General features: G+C 39.3%; 1 protein-coding gene across 1 annotated transcript in view; it reads left to right on the top strand.

Moving 5' to 3' along the window:
* The window catches only part of si:ch211-113g11.6 (uncharacterized protein LOC559008 homolog), a 45,295-nt gene that overhangs the window by 5,907 nt on the left and 12,454 nt on the right, over positions 1 to 26,934 (top strand). Inside the window, exons 2-10 of the mRNA XM_022213158.2 lie at positions 1,160 to 1,299; positions 5,034 to 5,096; positions 9,916 to 10,011; positions 10,339 to 10,444; positions 15,137 to 15,244; positions 15,569 to 15,708; positions 17,613 to 17,791; positions 19,084 to 19,192; positions 19,419 to 19,629. Of these exons, the coding sequence (XP_022068850.1) occupies positions 1,160 to 1,299; positions 5,034 to 5,096; positions 9,916 to 10,011; positions 10,339 to 10,444; positions 15,137 to 15,244; positions 15,569 to 15,708; positions 17,613 to 17,791; positions 19,084 to 19,192; positions 19,419 to 19,629 (1,152 nt within the window). The remainder of the gene's footprint in view (positions 1 to 1,159; positions 1,300 to 5,033; positions 5,097 to 9,915; positions 10,012 to 10,338; positions 10,445 to 15,136; positions 15,245 to 15,568; positions 15,709 to 17,612; positions 17,792 to 19,083; positions 19,193 to 19,418; positions 19,630 to 26,934) is intronic.

Below are 26,934 nucleotides of genomic sequence, written 5' to 3'. Positions count from 1 at the left end.
TGTATCACCACGACTCACCACTTCATCCTGATTTCTGCTGTCAGATTTCGTTTTTTTTTTTTTATGATGATTTCAGGGATGAGAAGGAAATCTCGTCTCTGAGAAGCCTTAACAGGTTGTGGTTTTGATATCAAGCTTTCGGACTGGAGTTTTCTGAAATCTCTTGACAAAATAAATGGAGACATCTCCTTCTAGAGCAAAGACTAAGTGAATAAAGCACTCATTATCCAACATGGCTGTTTTAAAGACCTCTTCAAGGTATTTTTTGTACATTTTCTGCATGTAGACACATCTTTCAAAGACAAGCTGTGGTTCAAATCTATTTCTAAACACAGGCACAGTTGCAGTGTAGGTAAGTGTGAGTCTGATTGGATGTGTGATTCACAGATGCTCAAATGTACTTTTGAGCCTTCTGGAGGTGTCCAAAGTGTAGTTTAATGAAGAATCAGTGACGGGATTTACCCACATGATTATCTCAGTGATATTTGCGCTCCCACCAGATGCCCTTTTCCTCTAGCACCCAGACTGAGTCCTGCAAAGGCTCTCTGTTAAATGCAGAAGCACACAGGGCAGTAATAGTGGATCAAGTGACTTGATAAATAAAACCAGTTTATAGCCAGTACTCCTTAAGCTGTTTCCTATACTGACAGGAGATTAAATGTAGATTAAAAATCAAAAGCTTGGCTCTTTGCCAGCAGACTTCAAGACTTTGATTCAACCTGCCTGAAGAGCTTAGACTGCTAAATCTGGATCATCTTTTAAAAATTATTTTCTGAAGCTCCGTCTTTGACCTTGTGTTACTGTGTTTGACCTCTACTTTTGAACCAGTTTCCAACAAAAAAATGTTTTCCTATCATTCGGAAGCAGCTTCCTTCCTTCCTTCCTCCTCTTCTTCATTGTTATTTACTGGTGTTTGTAGTCTATCAGTAGCAGTAGTCTTGTCATATCATGGAAGTCTTGCTGCTGTTGCTTTTCCTTTTGTTTATAGGATTCATCTCATTGAGTTCAGTGTATTTAAATTATTTAAACTCCACACCATATCACCACAGGGTATATTTTGATTGGGTGAATAAAAACCTACATTTTAACAATAAAACCAACAATGCACTCTAGTAAAGCTCTCATCTGCCAACTCATCCCTTTTTATTCTGATCCTTAGAGCCCTCTAGGTTCCACTTCAGCAAACCCGAGAACTACATCAGCATGTACCACCAGGAAGGAAGCGACACAATCTACGTGGGCGGCCGGGCAATGGTCTACGTTTTGACGTTCACTGACAGAGATGTCCGAGACTTTCAGGTAAAGTCTACTTCGAGCTTATTTTGCTGACTTTTAACCAGATGATCCAGTGGGATGTTTTATGGGATGTAATCTCTTAGGCACAGATAGACGTTTTTTTCTCGGGAAACCATTCTAAAGAGTAGTCATGAAAGACCAGAGCAACTACCAGATGAATACTGCTAAACCTGCAGGGTAGTCGACTTCAAAACCTTCCTTAGCAACCAAGAGTGGAAGTGTGGTTTGTACATAATTCTAGGATAGCTGATAAAAAAGGTAGCAGGCACCTCGATTATGTTTACAATGCAAGTCTTTGTGCTCAATTTAGATTTATTTCTAAGGTATGATTTTCTTTGCTTGTGTGTTGTTTGTCTCAATTTCAGTGTGAACTGTGTAAAGTCCAGAATTGACCCAAAAGTGTAAAACAACAGGACTGTACATGCTCTAAATTGTTGTATGGAAGGAAACATGTTAGCCAGTAAAGTCAACATTTACATGTCTGTATTATTTAAGTGACCCCAGCCAGTGCAGAATTGTGTGAATGTTGATCTGGAGTGATATAAAAATCACATGAATTTCATTATGACTGTTACGAATGAGAAGGCAATGCAAAAATAAGCCCCGTGTCCAATTCCTGACCGCATATAGAAGTCACCCAATTCTGAATTAAAACTGAAATGAAATCAAATTTCATGTGATTTGTGCAGTTCATACTGTTCTAAAATAAACACACACAAAAAAAAACAATTCTGAGTTTTGTTTGTAATCTGAGCACGTCCTTGGGTTTCTAGAAGTTTATTTGCGAAAGGTTTTGGTCACATTGACGCACTCAGTTCTGTGATTTATAGCATCTCAGTCCGGTTTTGAACTGAGCAAAGGTCTAATCAGCTCAAAACACTTGGGTGGAGGTGCAGGATCTTTAAATCAAGTCAAGAAACAATTCTGTGGCACAAAATTTCAAGCAGAGGTGCCCTTAGGCAAGACATTGAGCTGTGCTTACTTAGCAGGTTCTTGGTGTGAATCCGTGGGACTGTGTCAGGGCAGACCTGCCTATCTACTCTGCAGCAAAAGTTAAATATGAAACTGCTGTTCAACATTTCAGGGAAGTTTGCTCATTGGTTTTTCTTTTTTTTTGTGAAGCATTAGATGAAAAAATCAATAACAGTCTCTCATTTGTTAATTACAGAGCTGGAGACAGGGAGCAGTTAGCTTAGCTTAGCATCAAGACTGTAAACAAGGGGAAACAGGGAGAGAATGCTTATACATTCCTAAATGAATGAATGAATGAAGCCTTAAATTAACAAACTGGACCATAGCCCACGGTGCAGGTTTTTGCAAAAAATTCAGTTTGCTTTTGGTTAAATGCTAATGAACACATAAATGAACTTACAGTGTATTAAACCAGCTTGCTTTTGTTGTGCACAGTGCTGTTTGCATATTACATGAATTTTGTTTTAGAAAATTAATGAAGTATTAACAACGTATTTAAAAAAAAAAAAAAAAAAAACATCTTCCCCCGCTGCTGTTTCCCATGAGCTAGATGAAAATAAACACAGTTGCCATTTTTCCATGAGGACAACATGTTGAGCCAGAGAGGGCACAGAGACGTGATGGCCGACCTGCTGCTGACCCAATATAGCAGCCGAGACCCAGTGAAGGCAGTGGAAGTCAGGTCATGCATGCATTAATGAAGCTGCACTTCTCCCTGAGAGGGGAGACAACATCATTCACTGAACTAATAACAGCAACACAGGCTCCAGTTTACACAGCGTCTGGGCTACAGTCACACCATCGCTAAAGACTATTTTTCTGTACATTATAATCTATTAACTATTTTCCCGATTTGTTGATCTGTATAAATTATTCAGTTTTCTAAAATGATGTGTAGATGAGGAACAGTGCATGTTCCAACAAGGCTAACGTGCACAAACGCACACACACTGACACTGTCAAAGTGGAATACGTTCAGATTCTACTCTGAACATTTTTGCAAACATTTATTCAACAGAAATTCTTAGATAGCAGGCAGCCACTAAATATATTAAAAAGCTCTCTCTATTAACTCGATTTACTCTTTAGTGCTCATGTTGCTGTTGTTTCCAGTTAAGTGTAGCACACTTCCTTTTTGTATTGTCAAGACTTAAAATACTCCAATATGTTCAATGCCTTGGGTTTTTGCAAGATTTCACACTGAACCATGTCAGAGTCCAATCTAGTGACCATTTTTTAAATAGCAGCCCTGAGCAGAGTCCTGCGTGCGTCCAGGTCTGCAAAGCTCAGTAATGGAACTGACCCATTTCCTGTAATTATCTCCAAGGTAAATCCAGATTTGTCCCAACCCGTTAATACAACGCCTATGACCTGACCCATAATTTTACACACAGACTATACAGTCACTCACTTGAAAGAGCGCTATTTAACTTGCGCACTCGGAACATATAGAAGCACAAACTCAAGTCCTTATTGACTGTATTTGACACAATCAGTCACTAGCTATGTTACTACTTAGTATGCTGACAAGTAATTTCCCTGCTGTGCAGAACAAAAACATTGTCTGCAGTCCTTGGTTCTCCATTCATAAATCACAAATCCAAAAGAAAAGTCTCTTTACACTTGCTACACTCAAGGCTGGCATGGTGAGTACATTTTGCACAGTCAGTGCCAGGTCCGGAAACACTTTAGCAAGGTTGTGTCATAAGCTCTGACGATAAAAAAAGAAAAAGAAAAATCCTGGCAGCAGATTTCGGGTGATATTAGCTAATTGCACTACACACTGATTTTCATTTTTGATTTGTCCAGATCAAAAAATATATATATGTAGATTTTTTGTGCGTGTTTTTGCCCACTAGTTACACAACTTTTTTGCAGGTAGATGTATGTGGGTACGCAACCTGCTGCTGGACTCTGAGCCTGAGTGCAGCTGACCAATGACTGGAGCCCAGACTAATATCAATTACATGTTGATTTGAAAATAAAAAAAAACACATTAGTAGAATGCTTAAACCATGCTAGAGAACATTTAAAAACCATGCATCACTTTAAAATACTGATATCTTATGCACTTTCAGTGTTGACATCTACAGACATGGCTGCCTCCAGCTGCAGTCAGTCCTGACAAATTTAAGTAGTTCTCTGTCAGAATGAGCGATTTCTAGCAGAGACTGACTGCACTGTGAAGCATATAGCAGAAAAAGTTGCCATTTTAAATTCTTAAAAGCAGCAACAGTAAACACCAGCTCTTCGTGTCAGCCACACAGAATAAAAGGATTGTTTTTTATTGGAATTCAACAACTGGAAAAGAGGGCATTCATTATTAAAGGGTCAGAAAACTCAATTATCTCATTTGCAAATGAAGGCTTGCTTGGCCCAAGGGCACAACGCTCAGCAGTTTTCTCAAAAGGGTTTATTTCATCCTGCCTCTTTATCACTTTTTCTACTGCTCTCTCCACTTCAGTGTACCAGCAGCAACAAGTTCGCGGCAATTCTTTTAGAAGTTAGTGGAAGAAATTCAGAGAAATGCGAAGGCAGACTGAGTAAAAGCAGAGCTCCAGCAACAAGCTGTAAATGACACATGATGAAAAAGAAAAAAGACTCATGAATGCAGTGAACCAGCAGCGTGTTATCTAACAAGGTGGACTGTTTCTGTGAGAATGGGGTTTTAAGAACTGCACACAAAGTTCATGTGTTTCGTGCTGAAACAGAGCAATGGTGAAACAATTTGGCACCAACTAAACAGTCCCTCCTTCCTCCCACAGATCCCAGTGGCATCCGATCAGACTGCAATTGACACCTGCAAGGCAAAGGCGGCACCGCTCGAGGTAGAAACCCATCCTCACTGTCAGAGCCTGCATCACTTCTGCAGCTCCTCCTCCATCAGTGCATTATCACCCCCCCCCCGCCCGTTCATCATCCCCATCGTCATCATTATCATCTGCACTGAGTTTTGTGCTGCCATGTGTAGTTTTAATTCAATTATTGAGATTAGCTTCATGCTAATTTCGGGGGACGTAAGAGACCGTGATAATAACAATTCAAATAAACACAGAAAAAAAAAACAAATAAAGACATAGAGGCTGGTAATTTATGCAGATGAGATAAAATTACACAGGAGACAGCTTTACCTCAAAACAACAAATCCAAACATATTACAGTTCAGTGAGCAGTGAATAATTTAATGCGATTCCACAGAGAGACCGAGAAAATGGTAGAATACAGTATTCAAGACAGAATGAGTATTAAAACATGAAGATAACATTTCAACAGAGTGTTAAAACAGAGGTCTAAAGTGCAGGACACGGTGCTGTTTGATGTGCTGCTGCTTTGAAAATGTGGACAGAAGAATGGAACATCTTGGCATCTTAGCAAGATCATTTTTACCGGTTTACATCACTATATTATTGCTACAGTTGTGATAAAGCTGTATCATCATTACTTAGGTGATGTTAAGGAAGGTTACACTTTTAATAGCATGGAATGTAAACAAGATACATAATGGGAGCCATGAAATCCAACATTTGATCATACTTGAAGACACATATATTATTTTTTATGCCAATGGCCTCTGTGAGCAGCTTTCACTGGAATGAAAATGAATGAGGCATCATCTTAGTCCTACTCAAGGACAGACTCGCAATTTTTACAGTTTTACCTCTCCATATACTATTTTTTTATACATTAGAAGACATTTCTTGAGTGAAATAAGCAGCCAGCTGAGTGGGGGCGGCACAGCTCAGAGTGGCCGTCTTGTAACCGAAGGGTTGCCGGTTCGATCCTCGGCCCGTCGTGCTCATGTCGAGGTGTCCCTGAGCAAGACACCTAACCCCTAATTGCTCCTGATGGGGTCGTGGTTTCCGCCATCAGTGTGTGAATGGGTGAATGTGACGTATCCTGTAAAGCGCTTTGGGTACCTTGCAGGTATAGTAAAGCGCTATATAAATACAGACCATTTACCATATCTACCTTGAAATTAAGTCTGAATCCAAAAACATGGTTTACGACTGAATTAAGTTAAGGAACCAGTTGTGTCAAATTGGAGGTTGGGACTTTGTGTTCAATTATTAACTGTAAGAATCGATTCTGGTTCAAATGTGTATTGATGAATTACTGTAATATACAACTAGTAGCTAGTGAGCCTCTGCACATTTTAGATGAAGCAACAGTGTAGAGGCCATTCTAAAGTAGGAAAGGACTTTTTTTTTTTTACCAAAACAAGGACTAAATATTTAACTTTGATACACAGAGATGAGATTTTAGGGGTTGAATCAACGACCAGAGAGGAACTTTTAAATTGATCGAAGCAGTAGTAGGCTCCTATATGATCTTTGAAACAGGTTGGGCTCATTCGTCTTGTTCATTATGTAGAAATAAATGATCCTTTCATAATGAGCTTTCACAGTAAGATAGATTGGAAACAAAAACCATAGTCATTATTCTCTGACAAAAAATGCAATCCAAAATGTATCTAGAGCTAATGAGGGTTTTATGGATTAGCCTTGGATTTCACCATTTCTGTACTGCCACCCATATCTAAAAGGTAAAACCCACCACAGTTGTGTGTATGTAACTTTATAAAAATAAAAGTAAAAAAGTGTGATGGTGCATAACAAAGAGGGGAGTGTCTTTCCTGCACAGACAGAGTTCAAGCTCCCAGAGAGTCTGGCAGTGACAGATGGTGGAAAATGAGAAAGTCCTGAGTGATGCAGTAAAACCAACGGCCCTGTGAAGGGGAATGAAGGACAGGAGGCTACATCTTTCAGAAACATTCAGCCACAGGGTGTGTGGAAAACATTACCTCTAAAGAAAGATGGAGATTGAAGGTTAAGAGTAAGTGGCGCACCAAATTTAACAGACAGATTGGATGTCTAACTGTCACTACATGTCCAGAATGTCTTTCCAATTCAGCATCACTTTAGCTCAAGCACACGCTGTCTCTGAAAGCAAGGACACAAATGATAAAAATTGTTTATCTGGAACGTAAGTAAATCTTCCTTTAACTCCACTCATATCCGTGCGAAATGACCCAATCAGCTCTCGCCAGTTTGGGATCCGCATCTGAGCAATTTTCTCAAAATGAGTGATTTTACACTTGTAGATCAGTTAACGTATCCAAAGGTTTTTCACTCAGCCTATGGACAGTTGTATAAAATGTTCTGTGGCTCTGGAGGAGGGTTCAGTTCTGAGAGAAATACTCACTTGGCCTGAGTAATCCTGGCTTGGGGACTCCAAAACAGACGGGTATTTAGTAGAGATTCTTGACTTAGACTACTGGAGTCTCATGCTTTGATCTGCACCATTTTTTTTCTGTGTTGGTCCCAAGCCTACAATTTTAACTGAAATACAATAAATGTGCGCATGGGAGCTAGTTTAGATTAAGGTTACATTTGGAAAACTAAACATTGATTTAAGGTCTGGAAAAAGATTGTTACAGTTACAACCTGTCAAGAAAATATGTCCATATGGTGTTATACATACTGGAGGACATATCATGAGCGAAATAAACAGTCAACACCATGTCTGAGCATTTCCACTGCAGCACTGATGGTGCTGCATGATAGATTGTGGACAAAATCCATAGTCATTATTCCCTGCCAAAAATGCAATCTATTTATCTATTTATTATCTGAGGCTAATAAGGCTTTTATGGATTAGTCTTGAATTTAAGCATTTGTGCACTGCACACATTAAATCAAGTTTGTTATCGCAAAAAAAATTAAACAGTGATTTAGGAAAACTATCAAATGATAAATCCAGATATGTCTCTGGAGACACAGTGGAAGTACAGCATTAAATCCAAAAAACAGGGCCAGAGCTTGTTTGCCACATTTCTGCTTGTGTACTGTTTTCACTGCAGTATTGATGGTATCTAGGGTATAAAACTGAAATGTACCAATGGCTTGAAAACATGAATCCCACAGCCAAGGGTCTGATATGTAACAAACTTCAGGAACCAATAGTTCAACTTGCAGGGTAAGACCTTTTTTGTATTGTTCTTCTTCAGAATACACTTCCGGTTCCAACATACAACGCTAAATTACTGCAATACTGCAACTTGTCATAGTGTAGGGCAGAGCAGTTTTACAGTGTCTGAGCAGAGTGATAAACTGGTGTCCTCCAGCTGCAGCAAGTAGTGAAGAGATGGGAGGGTATAGATCTTCACATTCTGGAAGAAGCAGCAGTGTAGAGTTACATGCAGGCTATTTTAACCCATAAGAACCCATGGTGACACCAGTGTAACAAGCATTTTGAGTGCCCCAGTCTCTTCCTATTAAAGCTTTATGTCTGACCTTAACTCATTAAGTCCTTTAAGGAAAAATGGGTTAAGGCAGGAATGAGTTATATTTATAGAAAGACAAATATAAATATTTAACTTTTGTACACGGAGAGTAATTAGTGGTTTTATCAATGGTGAGGATAGGAGCTTTGAATAAGAGAGGACACAACAATAGTTCTCCGCATTAAACTGACATAGATACATAATGGCCATTCTACTACCAGCCTGAACACTGAAAGCTGACATCGGAAACAAACTGCGTGGAGCAGAATCTCTAAATAAGGAAGAAATTAGTGTATTTCTGAGCATATTGCTGGTATTTTCATGAGTTCTTTGGCTGATATTCTTGACAAACAGTAACATTTAAAATACTTAATACAAACTTCTGCTAAGTCAAATATGAAACCACTAAAGAAGACACTGGTTTGACTGGTGTAAACATGTTCTACAACAACAAAAACATGTCTGTTATTCTGCCAGATAGCATACAAACTCCCTAGCCCTAACTCTAGCCATTTAAACTCACTCGCTATAACTTCAGTGCTACATTTTAACTTGGACGACAAACAACTGCTGCCCAAACTATTTCTCTCAAGAACGGAAACTTGCATACATGCAGTAAAAAAGAAAAAGTCAGCCCACACACCCGCCTATCCAACCACCTACACACCCACCTACACACACTTGCACAAGCTCTGGCCCTGGTTTGGGCCTGGTTTGTGAATTTAGTTATGCACCTCCACAGTGTCTCTGGAGACCTGTCTGGATTTGGGATTTGATTGCTGTCTTTTCAAAGCACTTACCGCATTTTTTTTGTGAACTTGATTCAATGCGTGTATGACCTAAAGCCACAATTTACTCCTTCAAGTTATACACAGGATTCATTTCCATCCTCCATCCTGTAACATCTTGGGGACAGCAGTCCGTTTTCTGTACTTAATGAATAAGTGATGCATATGGAGTATTGCAGTGCTGTACTGCAGGTCTAAGCCTCCTGTGTGCTGTCTGCCAAAACTGTTCAGAGCATGGACGGCTTCCAGTTCTCCCCTTTAATCTCTCTTTCTTTGAGCAATCCTCCTTTCCTCTTGTAATCTGTTTTGTGTTGTGCTCCTGCTTTGTTTCCCTATCCCACCTTCCTCTCTTCCTCTGTGTGTTTTTCTGCAGTCCCTTGGCCGTTTTTCTTGTGTTCTTCCTCCCTTTGCGCTGCCTCTTTCTCTCTAATCAGTTTTCTCATACTCTCCTCTGTTTTTCCTCTCTTTAAATCTTTAATCCTTCTACCAATCTGTATGCTTTTCTCCCGCTCTGTATCGTTTTCTTCCTTTGTCCTTCTTCTTGTTGTCTCACTCAGTGTTCCTTTTCTCTAACAGCTGGAGTGTGATAATTTCATCACCGTCATTCAGAAAGTAAATGACACATTCATAGTATGTGGGACAAACGCTGGGAGCCCCAGGTGCTGGATGCTGGTAAGAGTTTCTTAAGACAAATTCCTTGAAGTATGTGTGTGTTCCACTTTTTTGTAAGCTGTAAGTGCTTTAACTTGAGTCTGAAGAATTAATTGCAATTAGCATTTATTTATTTGCTCATTTATTTCTTGTGTTGGTTAGATGAAAGCTGGGAGTTATTTGTAGCAGCAGAGGACGTTTTCACCAAGTAATGAATTTGCTCCCCCACAGATAAACTGAAACTGTGTCGAGACAGGAAGATAACAGAGAGTTCTGAGTATAATACATAAAGACACAGGCTTGGAATGAGGGTGCTTAAGATGTGATGTATCCCTCTCTCCTCTGCAGGTAAATGACACGGTGCTGACTGACGTCCAGGGTGCAGGGCAAATAGCCTCAGCCTCTGACATCTCACCACCCTACCCTTCCCAGAAGTCTATCACTTTGCCTGCAGGTAAAAGAAAAGCACACGTCAAGAGTTACACTAGAGGGAAATTACAAGTCTCCTCTGGAAATGTGTGTTCGACTGAGCGGGGAAAAAGAACAAAACCTGTAACATCCTTAACAAAGAGGACTTTCACTGTCGTCAGTGAGCCTGATGAACCTCAGCTGCAGGCAGCATGCAGGTAGTTAATTGGCTCCCTTGTGAGTCAAAGTGAAGGAATGATAGTTCAAAGTTGTTGTTTTTTTACTATAAGATGATATAAAGCAGAGAGAGGCTCTCTTAAGTTCAGAACTGAAAGGATTTGCTTTTCACTCTGCCTCGACAGCAAGAGAAAATAAAATGTTCTCACAAGCCATTAGGATTGGAATACAGTGCTGGTATGTAGCTGTCAACTTGGCAAAAAAGCTCAGCGGAGTGCAGGTGTGCTGCCTCACCAAATCAAAAGAAAACACACCTGTGGCTATTTAAGAAACACAGCAAGAGTACTCCAAGAAAATGGCAGCACCAGTTTGTGAAGATGTGTTTACACTTATTTGAAATAGACAGTAGTTTGAAACAACAAGTTTATGGATCGGTTGAGAAAGTGTTGGACTTTAACAAAAGGCTCCACAGTTTGTTTTCAGTTTCTCTCTGCGAGTCAGGGTTGGTTTCTTTTAAGCAGGCTCACAACACTAACTACTAACTACACACACAAACTATTTCTACCACAATGGAAAAGGCTTTATGACACAAATTATAACTCAAACCACATTTCCTTGTTTCCATTTAGAATAACCACCCTAATGCAAACCGAGATCTCTTCCAAACCCTAAGAGAAGGTTTCTTGTGCCTAAATCTGGCCAAACCTTTCTCATAACAGCATTTTTTTAAGGAAGAAATCTTAAGAATAATTTCTGTGGCAATGATGTGGAATGGTTGTGACAGACAATGCCCTGCAGGATGGATTGTTTTGTCGTCCAATTTGGTGGTCAAAAAACTGTAATATGTAATTTTGTTTTACTTTCCAGTACATATAATTGAATTGGACAACATCATAGTTATTTTCAAAGGTACTGATTTGCTTCAAATCAAAACTGACCAAATTTGAGCTCAAGTGAAGCCTGTGATTAAAAATGACACCAGTAGACTTTTTTGGATGCATATACACAAGTTTGGTTGGTTTTCCATTTGTGCGATTGTTGGAATTGTAAATGATGTTATGACCGATCACCAACAGCGATACTGAGAAAATAATGATTATTTAGGAAAGCAATGAATAAGGAAACTGCTGGGTAATCGGGCATGAAATTATGTTTTTTGATTGAAGACTCATTTATTCAAATTTCGTGAGAGCGTCGCCGTTTCAGAAGTCTTACTGATTTTTTTTCTAAAGCTGTCACTTTGTCACATAACTTATTTTGGAACAAAGCCACCTTCAGAGCTTTATATTTCCCTTTTCTTTGTGTCAGAAGCAGCAGAGTGACACTTGGCTCCCTGGAGCGATCTTTCTCTCATTATCACCCTCTATTCATATCATGCAAATGAGTAAAAGCTTTTATCTCAAGTACCTCGCAATACTTTAAAGAGTCAGTCCTCTACAAGTTAGATGCATCAGCAGATTTTAAAAAGTCATGTAGTACTTTGCTGGAGCATATGGACTCCATGTTGAACAAGATCTCCAATGATGCCTACTCATAAAGAGAATAGTGCTCCATGCTAATTGGTCAACATCTGCTATAGAAAACATGCTAACAAGATACTTTTCTTGTATTTAGTGAGTGATGAGTCTGCATTTCTATTTTAGGTTTGTAAATCACAAACATGCCCAAACATGCCGCACTTTATTCAGGCAAATTAATGAATAATGCAGTTCACAACCAACCAAAAACCCAGTTTAAAGCCCTATTGTAAAGTCACATCACCAACTGGCGCCATGGAGCTTTACAATGCATACAGCACACGACACCCTCTATCCTTAAGTTCAAGATCTAAAAAAGGAAAAGTTCATCCCCTCTTATTATCCACAACCGCCATTCAACCAATAATTTCACAGGAAGAGAAACAAAACAAACAACACTGGAATATAATGACAATGGCAACTAGTCAGGCAGTTGAGTGAAAAGATTCTTGCGCCTTACCAGATCATATATGTCATCTGTCAAGTATATCATCGTGAGGATCAGTTTGCCAAACATGCAACAGTCACCACCTGACATTGTGCATTCATAAGGAGAATAAATAAATCATGGAAAACATTGCTAAAATGGAAATGTGCAAAATAACTGCACAACTAGACTTCTGAAGTATTCAAGCAGCCATTTTTACAGTCTCATGGATACTTAAGAGAAAACTGTACGATGGTAGGGCTGTGAAGTGATTGCTTTTTGGAACCAAACGTGTTAAAATCAAAACATTTTTATTTTTCCATTGAAATGGAAATGTTTGGAGCCAGGCATACAAATTCTCCTTTTATAGTTAGACCCCAATGGAGGACTTTTTATTTAAAGTCACGTTCCGTCTTCATGCTTGAAGTGCTCTCAAAGTGTTTATTGCGGCTGGCGAGGTGAAGCACATATCAACTATAACCACATGACTTGACCTTTCCAATTGTGCTAGCTGTTACTCTGTGTCCGTGATAAACATTATTCTTGTATTTAGATCAAATTTAATGATATTTTAATCACACACGGGAGCTCTGTGTTCATCTCCACACCTATTATTCTTGTTTGAATTACTCAATAAATAATCTTTGCATAGATAAGCTAATACTTAGATATGTTAATATCTATGCAATGCAATCAATGTAATGACATGTTAACACCCTATCAGAAGAAAGAATGAAACTGGACCACTGTAATTATGTTTGTCACTATATAACCCACATGCACATACAAAAGTAGCAACATTTTGAATATGGATCTTCTCCCACTTTCACATTACCATGTCTATGAAACTATGAAAAGAACATTTAGTGGTGAAATAAATGCAAAAACATAAAATTGTTTAATTACAAAATAACTTCCCCTTGACATAAAGGCTAATATATATATATATATATATATATATATATATATATATATATATATATATATATATATATATATAAATATATAAATCTGCTCATATTTTTTAGATCAAATGATGAAAGATCACAGTAGTCTCCATTGGAAAAAAAACAAACAACATAATATAGCATCTATGCCCTAGCTTTCATAATGACCAAGATAGGAATTAAAAAGTGAAGGCAGTAAAATTACTCTGGGGTTATAGAGTTAAAACAGGATCATACATCTATGTATATGTTCCACAGGTTTTGTTTACTTCCGTTACTTCCCAGTGCCAAGACACACACACACACGTTTGTTTTTCTATACCGGTGGGGACTTACCATTGACTCCCATTCATATCGAACTCCTAACCCTTACCCTAACCCTAACCTTAACCATCACCAAATCAATACCTAACCCTAAACAAACGTTTTTGCACTTTTACATTTTTTATTAACAACGATATGGCCAAGAAAACGGTGTTGCCACCCGTGGGGACCTCATTTTAGGTCCCCACCGTAAGACAAGTCCCCACCTTTATAGCAAATAGTCAGGTCAAAGTCCCCACCGGAATAGCAGAAACAAGTACACACACACACACACACACACACACACACACACACACACACACACACACACACACACACACACACACACACACATACATACATACATATCTCAGAAAACTCAATATCTGACCTCATATCAGCATCCAACACCACTGAGTGTCTGGTTTGCTTTAGCAATGTCTGTGCAATTTGTTTTTACAAGATATTTATGGATTTCCTCCAATTTTCTCAACCATCTGCATTCAAAGGATGCATTTTGTTAAAATACTAATAAAATGGCACGTTTTGCATATCCAGTTTTAGTGGAAAAAAGGCAATCACTGCTGTTATAAGTCACCAGTTTCACAAGGTTGCAACATAGGGCATTAGCGCCTTCCCCCACTCCACTGGGAACGAAACTTCTAATTGTGTGATCATGAACGAGTGCGTCTCATTAACTAAATAGAGATGTGTCTAATTAAACCAACCTTTCAGTAGTCATAGCACTTGATGAGGGACACACAAGTCATCTGTTTGTTAAACCACACTGATGTAGAAGGATTTTCTAAAGAGACACTCATATCAATGAGAGGTTAGTTTGCGCTGCAGGATGCTCTTCCAGATGAGGATCGATCGCGGAGGCAACGAGCCAGCCCTTTGCCTGAGCTGAGCAGCATTCAGATAACGATCATTCCTAATTAAGATGTTACTGCCACGATTTCAAATGCTTCTCCCTCTGCATTGCTATGGAGACAGAGCTCTTAGTGAGGTTCTAAGAATATGGTGATTGGTGGCCGCTCGCCGGTGCACTGAGCTATTCTTTCTTGATGTCTTCTCTGCTCTTGCTCTCCTTTCTCTTCCATGTTTTGTTATTCTGTCTTTGTCCTCCTGGGTCTCCTTTTTTTCTTATTTTTACTCTCCTGCTCTGTGTTTAATGTTCTCCTTGCTGTGTCTTCCTCTCCTCTAGCCTCAGTCATTTCCCTTCTTGTGTCGCTCCAATCTCTCTTCCTCTCCCGCTGAACCTTGTACCAATCCATCAAGCTCACTGTGCGCCTTCTCCCTTTTTTTTTCTACCCACTGCTCACCCTCTTATTCTCTTGTCTGTCTGCTCTTTCTCACCGTCTCAGATGGGAGTCTGTATTCTGCTATGTCGTCGGTGGGAGGCTCCGCCGGCTCGATCCGGCGTACGTTTGGCCCCCAGAAACTCCTGAAGACTGAGAACGTTTGGCTGCTGAGTGAGTAGGAGGAGGGGAGTCACGCAGAGACTGAACAGGTTTAGACTAATGCATATGGAGATGTGGGTGGTGCTCTCTGTAAATCATCTACTATCATTCCCATGGGAAAGGACACGTAGGCGTATCTGCTGTCGCCGTCAGAAAAATATCCACAGCGATCAGTCATTTATGCTCCTGTTGATTCTGAAAATGTCCTTTGTAATGTTAGAAGTAACATTTAAATATTCAGATCATGAAATGAGGCTGCACATTGCTAAGCCAAGGAACATCTTTGAGATAATCTGTAAATAAATTGATAATACCTCATTTAAATGTCATCACCAGATCCACAATTTGCTGGTGCAGCCATTATCCCATCTTCGGAAAAGTTCAAAGAGGAGATCTACTTCTTCTTCAGCGAGTTCAACAAGACAGCCAGAGTGGATGAGGAGCCATACAGGGCCCGGATTGGCCGGATTTGCACGGTAATAATCCAACATACAACAAGCAGCCACAAGATTAAAACCAAATGTTTAATATTGTGTAGGTCATTTTTGTGCTGCCGTGTCAGGTGGGATATGAACACAGGACCTGCAGGGTTGTCTTGTGGTGTCTGATGCCAAGACGTTGGCAGCAGATCTGTAGAGTCCTGTGGGTTCCAGGGTTGTGCCTACATGATCCAGATATCAAAGATAGTCAATCAGACTAGTTTTGAAGTCAAGTAAACGCCTCAGGCTCTTGGTTGTGTTCCCTGAGCCCTCCTTGAAGGCTTTTTCAGTGGGGGGGTATGCTTGTTCTGCACCAAGGTTTTGGTGATGGATGCATGTCAACCTATCTATATCCAAATGAATGTCCCCAACAGAACATTGCATTGTAATTAGACGATCAATGGTATTCATTTAGGCTATTAGTGGTTATCATGTTGTGGCTTATCGGCATTCATACTTATTTATTTTATTGTGAATATGTGGCTGCAGTTCAGATGTTTGCATTTGTTTGAAGTCGTCACTCCCAACTTTTTTCTACTATAGATGCCTCTTCTTACGTTGCACATATCTGAGTTGTGAGACTGCTTTGTTCTCCTTAGACCGTGTAATTTAAAAAGATTTTTTTAAAGTAAATAGTTCCAGAAATTAATTAAAAATTTTGATATTTTATGTAAAAATGCAAAATATCCTCCTGCTGCTATTATTTGGTTTACATTTTCAATACTTTTCCTTTTTTACGGTCTTCTGGACTGAGGATAAAATCACAGGATATATAAGAGCTGCTGCAGTGCTGTAGGAACAAACTTGTGAGCATGTTGCTCTTCATAAATGCTTTCAATCAGGCTTGTCAAAGCAGGTGCTTCCTAATTAGCTGTCAAGAGCAAAACACCTGCTCCTCTATGTGATTCATGACCTGCCCTCTGAATTCATCCTGAAATGACTCTCCACACTAAGGAGAACCAAATGAAAAGATTAATGTTTAAATCAGAAAAGTTTTATGTTAAATGATGGATTGGATTTCCTATCTCAGGCATTTATGGAATTTGCCAATTAAGATTTTTGTTTGTAGATCTTTGCTCCCTTACCAGGAGGTACGTGAGATAATCAATGTCTTTTTCATCTCTGAGTGTTCGATAGAGAGAGATCCAGGGCATGTTTAGCTGTAGTATATTTCAGAAAACAGAAGCAGGGAAATTGCTATCATCAGTCAAGAAGCACAGGATATACATCGTTTTTTCTTGGTGTACTTAATCACCGGAGCAACCAAATATAAAATGGGTTTTGTTAAGAGTTAGGGAAGTGGATAAAGCTGGTACACGATGATGAGGAGTGGGGGGATTATTGTTTCCTGGATCTAGTAATAACTACTTTACAATCATATGATATCAGCCTCTTGATCCACAATTCATTTTATGTGTTTCCACACATGTAAAATGCACATGATGGTGTTTAAATAGGGCAGCTTTGGAACATCTCGAATGAGGCCTATAGCAATGCCAGACTAGCTGTGTGTTTCACTGAATATCTACCTTATAAGGGATTCTGGCTGCTTGTTCATACACTGTCTGATGGCCTACTTTACTAAATACACAGTCTGCATTTAAAACAGAATTAGAATTGTCAAGGGCATCTTTAATAAAACTACACTTACTGTTTCCACCTGCCTAAAGTCCTTGTGATAAATTAGGTTATCTTGGACTAATTGGTAAACTGAAAGCTCTGAAAGAGAACAAGCAACATCTTTCTTTTCCAAAACAGCAGAGACAGGGAAAGGGAGTCTTGGTGCTCTGGGTTCGGGGACAGCGTTGCATCTTGGCAGAGAACACAAAACTAAATTCAAATCATTTTGGCAGCCTGGCTTCCACTGTTATGACTTTGTTGCCCTTCCGTGTTATGTCCAGGTGGATGAAGGAGGCATCAGAGCCCTGCTGGCAGACTCTTGGACCACGTTCATGAAGGCACGGGTGATGTGCGGTGCAGGAAACACTCAGCAGCAGTACAACAACATGAAGCAGGCAGTGGTGTTGACCGCTCAGGACAAGAGGGCTGGGGTCCTGTATGGCCTTTTCTCCAATGCATGGTGAGCTGGAACAATACCATAAACCCTTTTCCTACCTTCACAGTTTGATTGAGTATATAAAAACTAACATATTTTTTTGAATTTGGGAGCACAAAGTTGTAAAGCACAATTATGATGGTAAACAAAGATGATCCAAGAAACGTTTTGACTTCAATCAGCTCAGTATTGACTTGTTTTCAAAAATGCATAAAAGTGTCTTGAGGATCAGGGAAAACAGAGCATTCAAACAATACAAAGAAACAAACTGATAACACAACAAACAGACAACACAAAACTTAAGAATAACTGACACTTGTCCACCCACATAGCAGTACACACCACATACCACACGGTTGTCTCTGTCAGTTTCTATTTCTATCTATCTGTAACAGCAGTTTTCTGTTGGATTCAGAATCTGTCAGATAATTTTCACTAAGTATGCAAATCACACTCCAGTGATATAAGCTGTCATACACATGATAGTACAAGTGCAGAACAGGCTGTTTTGTAATTATCTGCAGGGGGGAATAAATCTATTATTAAACGCATTATCTGCTAATTTTTGTGCAATTTAAATTTCAAATTACAAGTCAGAAGTTTGCAAACTGTAATAAGAACACATGTTTTTTTGCAGTCCTATATCAGCTAAGGTTTACAGCTCATGCTACAGCCTCATAGGAGTTTAATTTTGGAACTCTTTTTTCATATGTAATAGTGACTTGTGAAATCCTGTGGCTTCATTCAAAGAGAGATTCACCGGAATGCAGTGAGGATTAACTTTAATTGTCCTCTTCTGTTGACAAAACTTTCAATTTTAACCGCAAGTTTGCTCAAAACTCATTTCATTTGCGACCTATTAGCTAGCCAGAATTAAAACATACACACAGTAAACACACACCAAACAGTTAAACATTTAAATAAAAAGGTGATAAATTTAGGGTTTATTGCAAATCTTGTACCCTGACTATGTGTAGATGCACAGCAACGGGCTACACTTACTTTCATTAAAGGTAAAAGCAAAGGAGCTGCAATTGGAAACACTGAAAAAAATACAGCAAACTAATGAATTTTGAAAAGGAAAAGGTTTGATCAAAGATAACGGTGAATTACACAATAATTACAGTTAAATTGTAAAATTAAGTACAGCTATTTAAATTTTTATTAGCAAGACTTTAGCCTCACATAAAGATATCCACAGATTATAGATATTTACTGGCCATGAGGAAGATGTGAATTTCTAGCTGATGCTTGTCCCTCATAACCACTTTGTCTCGCCTTTATTGTGGATGTAATTACTCTTTTCCTTTGCTCAGGGGCAGAACAGTGATCTGTGCCTACTCCATCGAAGCTATTGACCAGGCCTTCTCCACGTCTAAACTGAAAGGCTACAGCAGTCCATTCACTGGCAGTCGCCCTGGGATGGTAAGAAAACCCAGCATTTTTTTTCTCTGTTCAGTCACAATTCTACAAAAACGTGCGCAAATGCATGAGTCAGTCCAGATTTCAGGCAAAAAGTTTGCTGGGTATTTTTTTTTTCAAAGGCCTGCGTTAACAAAAGAGAAGCAATTTTGAGCTGTGAGTCCAAGGGCGTTTTGTTTACTCAATCGCCCGGCCTGGTCTGAATCGATTACATCACTTCTCCCCGCAGTGTGTCCGCAAAAACCCGTTGACGGCGGAAGGTCAAAACAACATCAAAAACTTAGGGGTGATCAGATACCACCCAGAAATTGAAGATGTGATCCAGCCCGTCGGCGTGGCTCCACTCGACCTCCCCACAGATGACCAGATCACACATACAGTGGCGGACATCGTCATGGCGGTCAATGATGAGCACTACAGCGTCCTGTACGTCGGAACAGGTGTGTGCGCATGTATATGTGTGGGTTAAACTGTCGGTTTTTTAGCAATGAGCAACAACAAGTGCTTTATGTGTTGTGCTGACAATTTTTTCCTCCCATACTGAGAAATCCTCCTTTGTAGCACGAAGTTAGAGGCTGTGAACAAGCTGGTGGGTGGAACGATTACTCACTCTGACCTTTACTTTGATGCTGACACCAGCCTTAACTGATATGTTGGAGGGTTTTGAACATTTGTTACTTAGGCCAGCTGTTTGAGGAGTCCATGCAAAAGCTGCATTAATATTTTTTCAACCTCTTACAAGCAGGAGAACTTACAAGATATAAGACAGACGTATATCATTGGCATGCTAATGTGGCTCCAGCTACAGTCTTCACTACATTTAGCTAAGCTGTCAACCCAGCAAGGTGTATTTGTGCATGTGAGCTAATTTTTGTCTTCTTTTAGATTTGATTTGTATTTAATAAAGATTATATCACAAAAGAGCAAGCTCTGTGTCAGTAGACAAAAAATCAGTCTCACTGACATTTAACTTTCATCCTCAGCTGGTTACTAACTTTGTCAGGTTTATCAGAGCTCTGCAGCTGAAAACAGCAGCCCATTGCTGCATGAAACAGGGTCAGATGCTGTGACTGAACAAAACAGGTAATGAACTGAGCTCAAAGTGGTGAGCTCAGGAGAGGCTGCAAAGCTCTGCAGAAATTGTGTTAATTCTCTTTTTGTGAAGAAAATCCTGTAACAAGCAAAAGCAAGACCTGTTTTTTCTAAATGTCATCATGCTCAAGCCCCAGCTGCACCTGCTTCGTTTCTGTTGGATACAGTAAAATCCTGTTCTCTGCATCTGATCAGCAGTGTATGTACATCGGGACAAGTGAGCCGCTGTACAGTCTCAGGCTCTGGCAGCTCAACCGTGCAGCACCGGAGCAAACAGGATAAACAAATAAAAAATAAAATAAAGAAACATCACAGGCATCACAGGGAAGATACACTTCACTTCACTGCCCAATTGAAGCACTGAGCAGCAGAAAGTGTGGAAAACTGACACACGGTCGTAATCTATCTATCTATTCTGCTCAGCATCTATTCAAACAATTCCTAGCCTTCGCAAGACTGTTTCTATTTGATCAAAGCAGTAATTCTGAGCCACTTCTGTTGCTTGCAGCAGTTACTCCAAAAATTGCGTTGTGCCTCAGGGAGATTGCTATGGCAACCATCACAAGTCATATGCTCGTGTGTGTGTGTGAGCGTCTCACCACTCTGAAGTTCACCAAGAGATGAGCGAGTGTCATCTTTCACTGTGCAATATCTCACTGCTGCAGTCGGTTTGTGCTTGTCATTCATCAGGCCCTTTTTCTGGGTTGGTTGTATTTTAGCATGTAGAAAACAATGTAGTATTTAAAAAGACAGGTTGATGGCGTGAAACTGTGGGCTTCACTAACTGTGTCAGTAATAGGAGGGACAGAATGGAGAGCTATGAACAGCCATGGGTCTCTGTGGTGGCCTAAAAAGAAACTAGAGCAGTTTCAGTCGCACTGGTTTCTGAGGCCACGAGAACAGTTTGTACTGGAGATCTCCTGTTCCACACTGACAGAATGTTTCCCGTTTTGTGTGTGAAAGAACGTGTGTTGTCTGTCGCTCTTGAATATTTCTGCTGTAGGTTCGAAATCCGTTTGTGATCTCTGGTTCAACAGCGTTCCTTCTCCCTCCCTCGTCAATCTTGCATCACCTTCACTTCAGAGCACTAGCCATAAATATTCGCCACTTATAACAAGTCAACATCATCAATCTGCATAATTAATTTCAAACATGCTCTCATATCTGTACAGATGATGGAGAGAAGCAGCCTCTTGAAACAACGCCGTCTTTAGTAAGTAAAGCAGACAGACGGCTCAGTCTGATGGATAGTTGCATTAGAAAAGTCTAAACCAATCTGAGGAGTAGAGGAGGTAAGCCAAGGTCCACTGCGAGACCAGTGACAGTTAAATCAGAGCAGACATATTTTGGGTAGCCCTGGGACATTGGTCTTCCCTAGTGATGGAAATACCCATAAATATCTCTCAAAAAGACAAGCTCACAGACCGCACTATTAATCTTTGTGCAAGAAAAAGCAATGGCTGATATTACCGTGGTAGACAGCAGAGCAAATATCACTGTGAGTGTTCAAACAATAAATATCATTGAAGGGAATGAGCTCACCTTTTGTAAGACTCCCTCAGTTGAAGACCAGGCATGACTAATCGAATTAGTCTGCCACAAATGAACTCTGGTACAAAAGTCCTGTTTGGTCTGAGCCATTATATCTGGTCAGAATTCTGTCTTTCAAAGTCTCCACCCTAAAAGTCTGGTGAAAGTATACTACTACTACTACTACATATACTTGTAGCGTGAGAGGATTACGAGATGGTCAGTAAGTGACACGTCGTTTTTAGACAAAATGATCTCCCTTCAGACAGGTAGAAGTGATCTCCAACCATGTAAACACATGAAAATGCATCGCACATGATGATTCTCATGCAGTACAATGGACAAACAAGCAGAGGGTTGGTTGCTTAGTTGGAGAGTCACATGATCAGAGCCTGATGAATCAGAGTAAGATACAGTGACTGGAATTAACCAGTATGGAGGCAAACATGGGTGCCTGCACGTTCATTTCCAAAAACAGAGTTTCTAAAAATCTTTACCCAAGAAGGAGTTTTCCAAAAGATCTGCTTTCAGAGATTTGAAACAACTGCATGTGGATGAAAGTCCAAAATACATAGAATAAACTAAAAGCCCCCATGTACATGTGGAGAAGAGATATAAATATCTACTAATTCACAAGTCAGTCACTTTTATCAGCATGTGTCTTTCCTCTTTATTCAGTTTGCCCGCTGTTATATGTCGGTGGGAAATGTATTTCTGTATTGAAGTCGGGCTCAACAGCTGAGTAATCAGAACACCCAGTGGGTTGGACCTCTACATGGCACACTGCCTTACATATATTTTTAGATTAAAGTGAAGGAAACAGTAAATGTAAACCGTGGTATAGCACCTTACCCACAGTCCAACTCAGCTTCCTACAGTCATGGGTCACAGAACAGACTGCTTACTGAAGAAACAGGGACGGTCTCTTCAGTAGAAAGCAGTTCTAGAAACAGATTAACAATGGCTACAACAAGTTTTGTTGCAGAATTGTCACATTTTTTTTAATGTTGTACCACACACTAAATTACATTCGCCTCCACTGTGTTGCTGAGTCAGATGTCTCAAGTTCAGTCTAACTATCTAAACAGCCAGATGCCTCTTGGGAGAAGCCAGCACATTCTCATTTTAGTTTATTTTATTTGTATGCTTTCTGTACCTTTTGTTAATTTGGATGAAACAACGCGTTAGATGAATCTGAGGTTAAAAAAAAAAAAAAAGTTTGTTCACTCGAAGCACTGTGAAGTACCAAAGCACAACAATGCAATCTTTCCACTTATATAAGCCTGTACCTGGACAAGCACCGGCAGAGCATTTTTTATAATTATAATTAATATAATTTAAATGCAATTTATTGTTTTGGAAAAAGTGAATGACTTCATAAAATTAGACACATAAAGAATGAGATGCTTGACTTTGCAGTGGCCCATCTAATCTATTTACGGTACAGTAGCATGGTGAGTATAATCAATTATGCTTTGTAGGCTGTCTGTTGCCATATTTTTTTTCCATTTGCTTAAGTGATAATATCAATTCATGCTTGCAGTGATGCCACTTCTGCAAAAAATACTGCGTTTAGGCAGCAAAATTGAAAAGTAGTTCTTTTTTTTTCTTCTTTTTTTGCAATGTACTTCATTGGCCTGAAAAGATTTGTCCAGAGGAAGCTACACTTGCTGAAAATGATAATTTATCAACAGCTCTGATAATACTGGAGTCATCCTGAGCTAGACTAAATGATTTTGCAGTAGAAATTGAATCTGAGCAGCAGTGCAGCTGTTTGCTTGTAGAAAACCATTTAGGACAATATTGCTATGATAGCTCACAATGACACATCAGTTAACTTTCCTGCTGTGCCACATGTATAAATTATGCACAAGCTCTCTCTTAGTTTGGAGATCATATCAGCCATGCTCCTGTGTGAAGCTAAGGCTGTTTAATGAAGTCAAAGAAAATATGTTGACATTATACATTTATTTGTTTAGCACCATGAAGTGTTTGAAATGAGATTTGAAGAGTTATATTTGAGTACGTCATGCTGTGATAATGATGGACATGGAGCTGAGTTCTGATAAGGCGTGATTTGGGTATCAAATTCCCCCCTGCTACTGCCCCAACTGATGCTGACAAGTGCCACCCTCTTGAAGACCTCTCTTGGATTCCATGCAGCTCCCTCTGAGGCCACAATAGGGTTTTGTACAACTTTTTATATCCACCAAGAATCCTTTTATGAAAGTATTTAAACAGGTACTCTTACGAATAAATACTGAATCGTTTCACTCATCAGATGCAGGTTCGTATATAAGCCCGCCATTTGCCTTACATTTTACATGCCTTTCTATTCCACTCATGGTATCTGCATGTTACCTTTTTCAAAATTCACTTCACTATGGAAACAATAAAAACAATCTCTTAGCAGCAAAATGTCAAGTTTCAAATGAAAATGTCAAGTTTTGCAAGAGGATGTTAAGATGCAATGAGAGAGAAAATTCATTTTAGTAACAATGTTCCCCTCTGCATGCAAATGTTTCTCCAAAGTTCTATTACTGTTCTGAGGGGAGGTGATTGCTGCAAACTGGGCTAAACACCGTCCAAGACAGTTGTGATTGGTTCAAAGAAATACAAAGTAGCAAAAGCGTTTTTACTCTATGGCAAAAATGATAATGAGGTGCAGCCCGACCATTCTGCACAGTCCCGTATCAGCAGTAGAAAATGGTCTGACTATTCGAGGTTGAACCGTTTAATTACTTTTAATGTATTGATCTTGTTTGAGGCATGTTTGTGTGCACCAACAGGCCCCAGGAAGAGTAGCAGCCATGTCAAGAGAATTAAATGGCATCGTTTTTACGATAATTAAGATCAAGATCAAGACAGGTCTGTTTGCACATTAAAATTGCAGATCATAAGTATTCACAGAAGTTCCTTTAATATATAAGAACTTTTATATGAAAGGTAACAAAAGTGGCTTTCAGAATGTTTGAAAATAACAGATTTAAAATGAGAGGTCTTTGAAATGGTGCAGTGTTCAAACAATAGCTAGCAATCAGCAAGTACTAAATAATACAGGGTTCAAGCTGTCAAATAATTGTTTTATGAGTAAAAAAACTGTAATGCAAAGAACAATTTCACATTCCTCAAAGATGTCCACAATGAGTTTGGGTGAGTCACCCTCAGTCGCACTCAGTTGAGCACATTTATTTTAAATATTAGAACAATGCTGGAAAATTGTTTATTGGCATTTTTAGCTTTAGCTGAATTGCTTATATATTCATTCAAAGCAGAACAGAAGTATTGTCTGAGTCAACATGACTGTGACTCCTGAACAGCTGGTTTTCATTTCCACATAAAAAAATTCACTTATTATAACAGAAAAATGAGGCAGAGGGAACAGAACTATAGATGTAAACACATCCATTATCTCATTATCTTGTAGTCTATGATTAAAGCTTCCGTTGGTAATTTGCAGATAATCTATACACCCACCACTGCCATCAATAGCTTTGTTTTAATGTGACTTTTTACATGATTTATGATCAGTTGTTTTTTTTCCCCTTTTGTTCTGTGTTATCTTTTCACAAAACGAGGGCTTTAGTCTTATGTATTGATACACCCCCACATACTTTCATGCTTATATCCACCTTCTTGTGTTACATGATGGTGTTGCTTTTTTGTGTATGTTTTCCTCTAAATTGCATTTAGACATTCAGATGCTCAGAACACACTTTGGCTGCTCAATACTCAAACTTAAATAAAATAGCAAGACTCCTGGTACCATGCAAAAGGGCACCTTGATGCTGTAAAAGAAGAAAACATCATGCATCCAGGCACACATCTTGTTGATGCTAATCACAGCTGTTTGGGGAAAGGTGATGCAATTGAAGGCGAAAGGAGCTCACTTTAAAATGTTCGCCCAGAGCAAACTGACAGGGCGGTGCCATGCTCCTAATTAGCTAAACAGTGCACCATATACTCTGAGCTTTAAATCCATCTAACTAGTCTCAGAGGGACTCCCCTGTAAGATGCAGGCTGATGGAAGGCAGCAGTATTTGACAAAGTGAATTTCTTTGTCTTTTGATCACCAGCAAGAAAACATTCAGCAGAATTTCTGCTTTCATATAATAGACTCAAGGTAGTGCAGCTGTTCCTTCGGAGTGGAACCTACATTTCCCCACCAAAACTCATTTAGTGCACTTTAAATCGAGCTGAAATGAAGTTGTACTCCTTTTAATTATTGACCTGATTTCTATAGATAACCCTTCAGAGGAGAACTGATTATTTTGTAGCCATTTGGTTGTGGTGACATGTGATTTCTCTGATAAATGTCCTTCTCTGACCATGCCAGGGGTTCTGATGTCCCAGTTAACGGATGGTATTTTAAGCTTTTTCTTGTGGGTTCTTCTTGGTTTCATTGGAGTCACTTCTGCTCAAAAGTGTTTTAAAGGGAAACTACACAAATGTTGCACATGAAAGTGCTTTTATGAGTCTTGGGGAGTACTACAGCATGTATTAAAAATAAATGTATATAAAGCTTTTGCAGATACAGAGGGAGCTGCGTGGAATCAGATAAACTGAGTGAAGTTGAGGACTGCAAGTTTAAAAACAATCTGAAAAAATCTGGGGATGTGGAGAAGTGATAACTCTCTAGCGTAATCTTAATCTCTGCTTGGGTCTACATGTGCTATGCTACATTAGTCATTAGTAGCATAACACACCAACAGAATACAACAGAAGCGAGAACAGTACCCACCTAAAGGTCAAATGATTCAAAATTGTACTATGTGTCAGTAACTGCATGGCTTCTCAGTCGAACTTTATGGTATTTGCTCTATGTCAAACTAAAAACTAATAGCTCCACAGTTAGAATGAATTACAGCAAAACAATTCAGTATATCTTTCATTACTGAGATTCAAATCTTTATGTTTTACTATCTACTACTCTAATACTTATGTCCACCTTTATTTTTAATGAGGGAATATTTTTTTTATATTTTTAATGGGACGGTACCATGGAGAGATATTCTGCTCTTCGTCTGAGACAATATTTTTCGGTTGCTCCAAGCTCGAAGGATTGTGTTGCTCGGTTTTTCTTTGTAAAATACCCCAAAAGATGTTCTCTTTGATTAGAATAA

The sequence above is a fragment of the Acanthochromis polyacanthus genome, chromosome 12, assembly GCF_021347895.1.
Source record: "Acanthochromis polyacanthus isolate Apoly-LR-REF ecotype Palm Island chromosome 12, KAUST_Apoly_ChrSc, whole genome shotgun sequence".
NCBI lineage: Eukaryota > Metazoa > Chordata > Actinopteri > Pomacentridae > Acanthochromis > Acanthochromis polyacanthus.
This window is presented reverse-complemented; position numbering and strand designations above follow the sequence as displayed.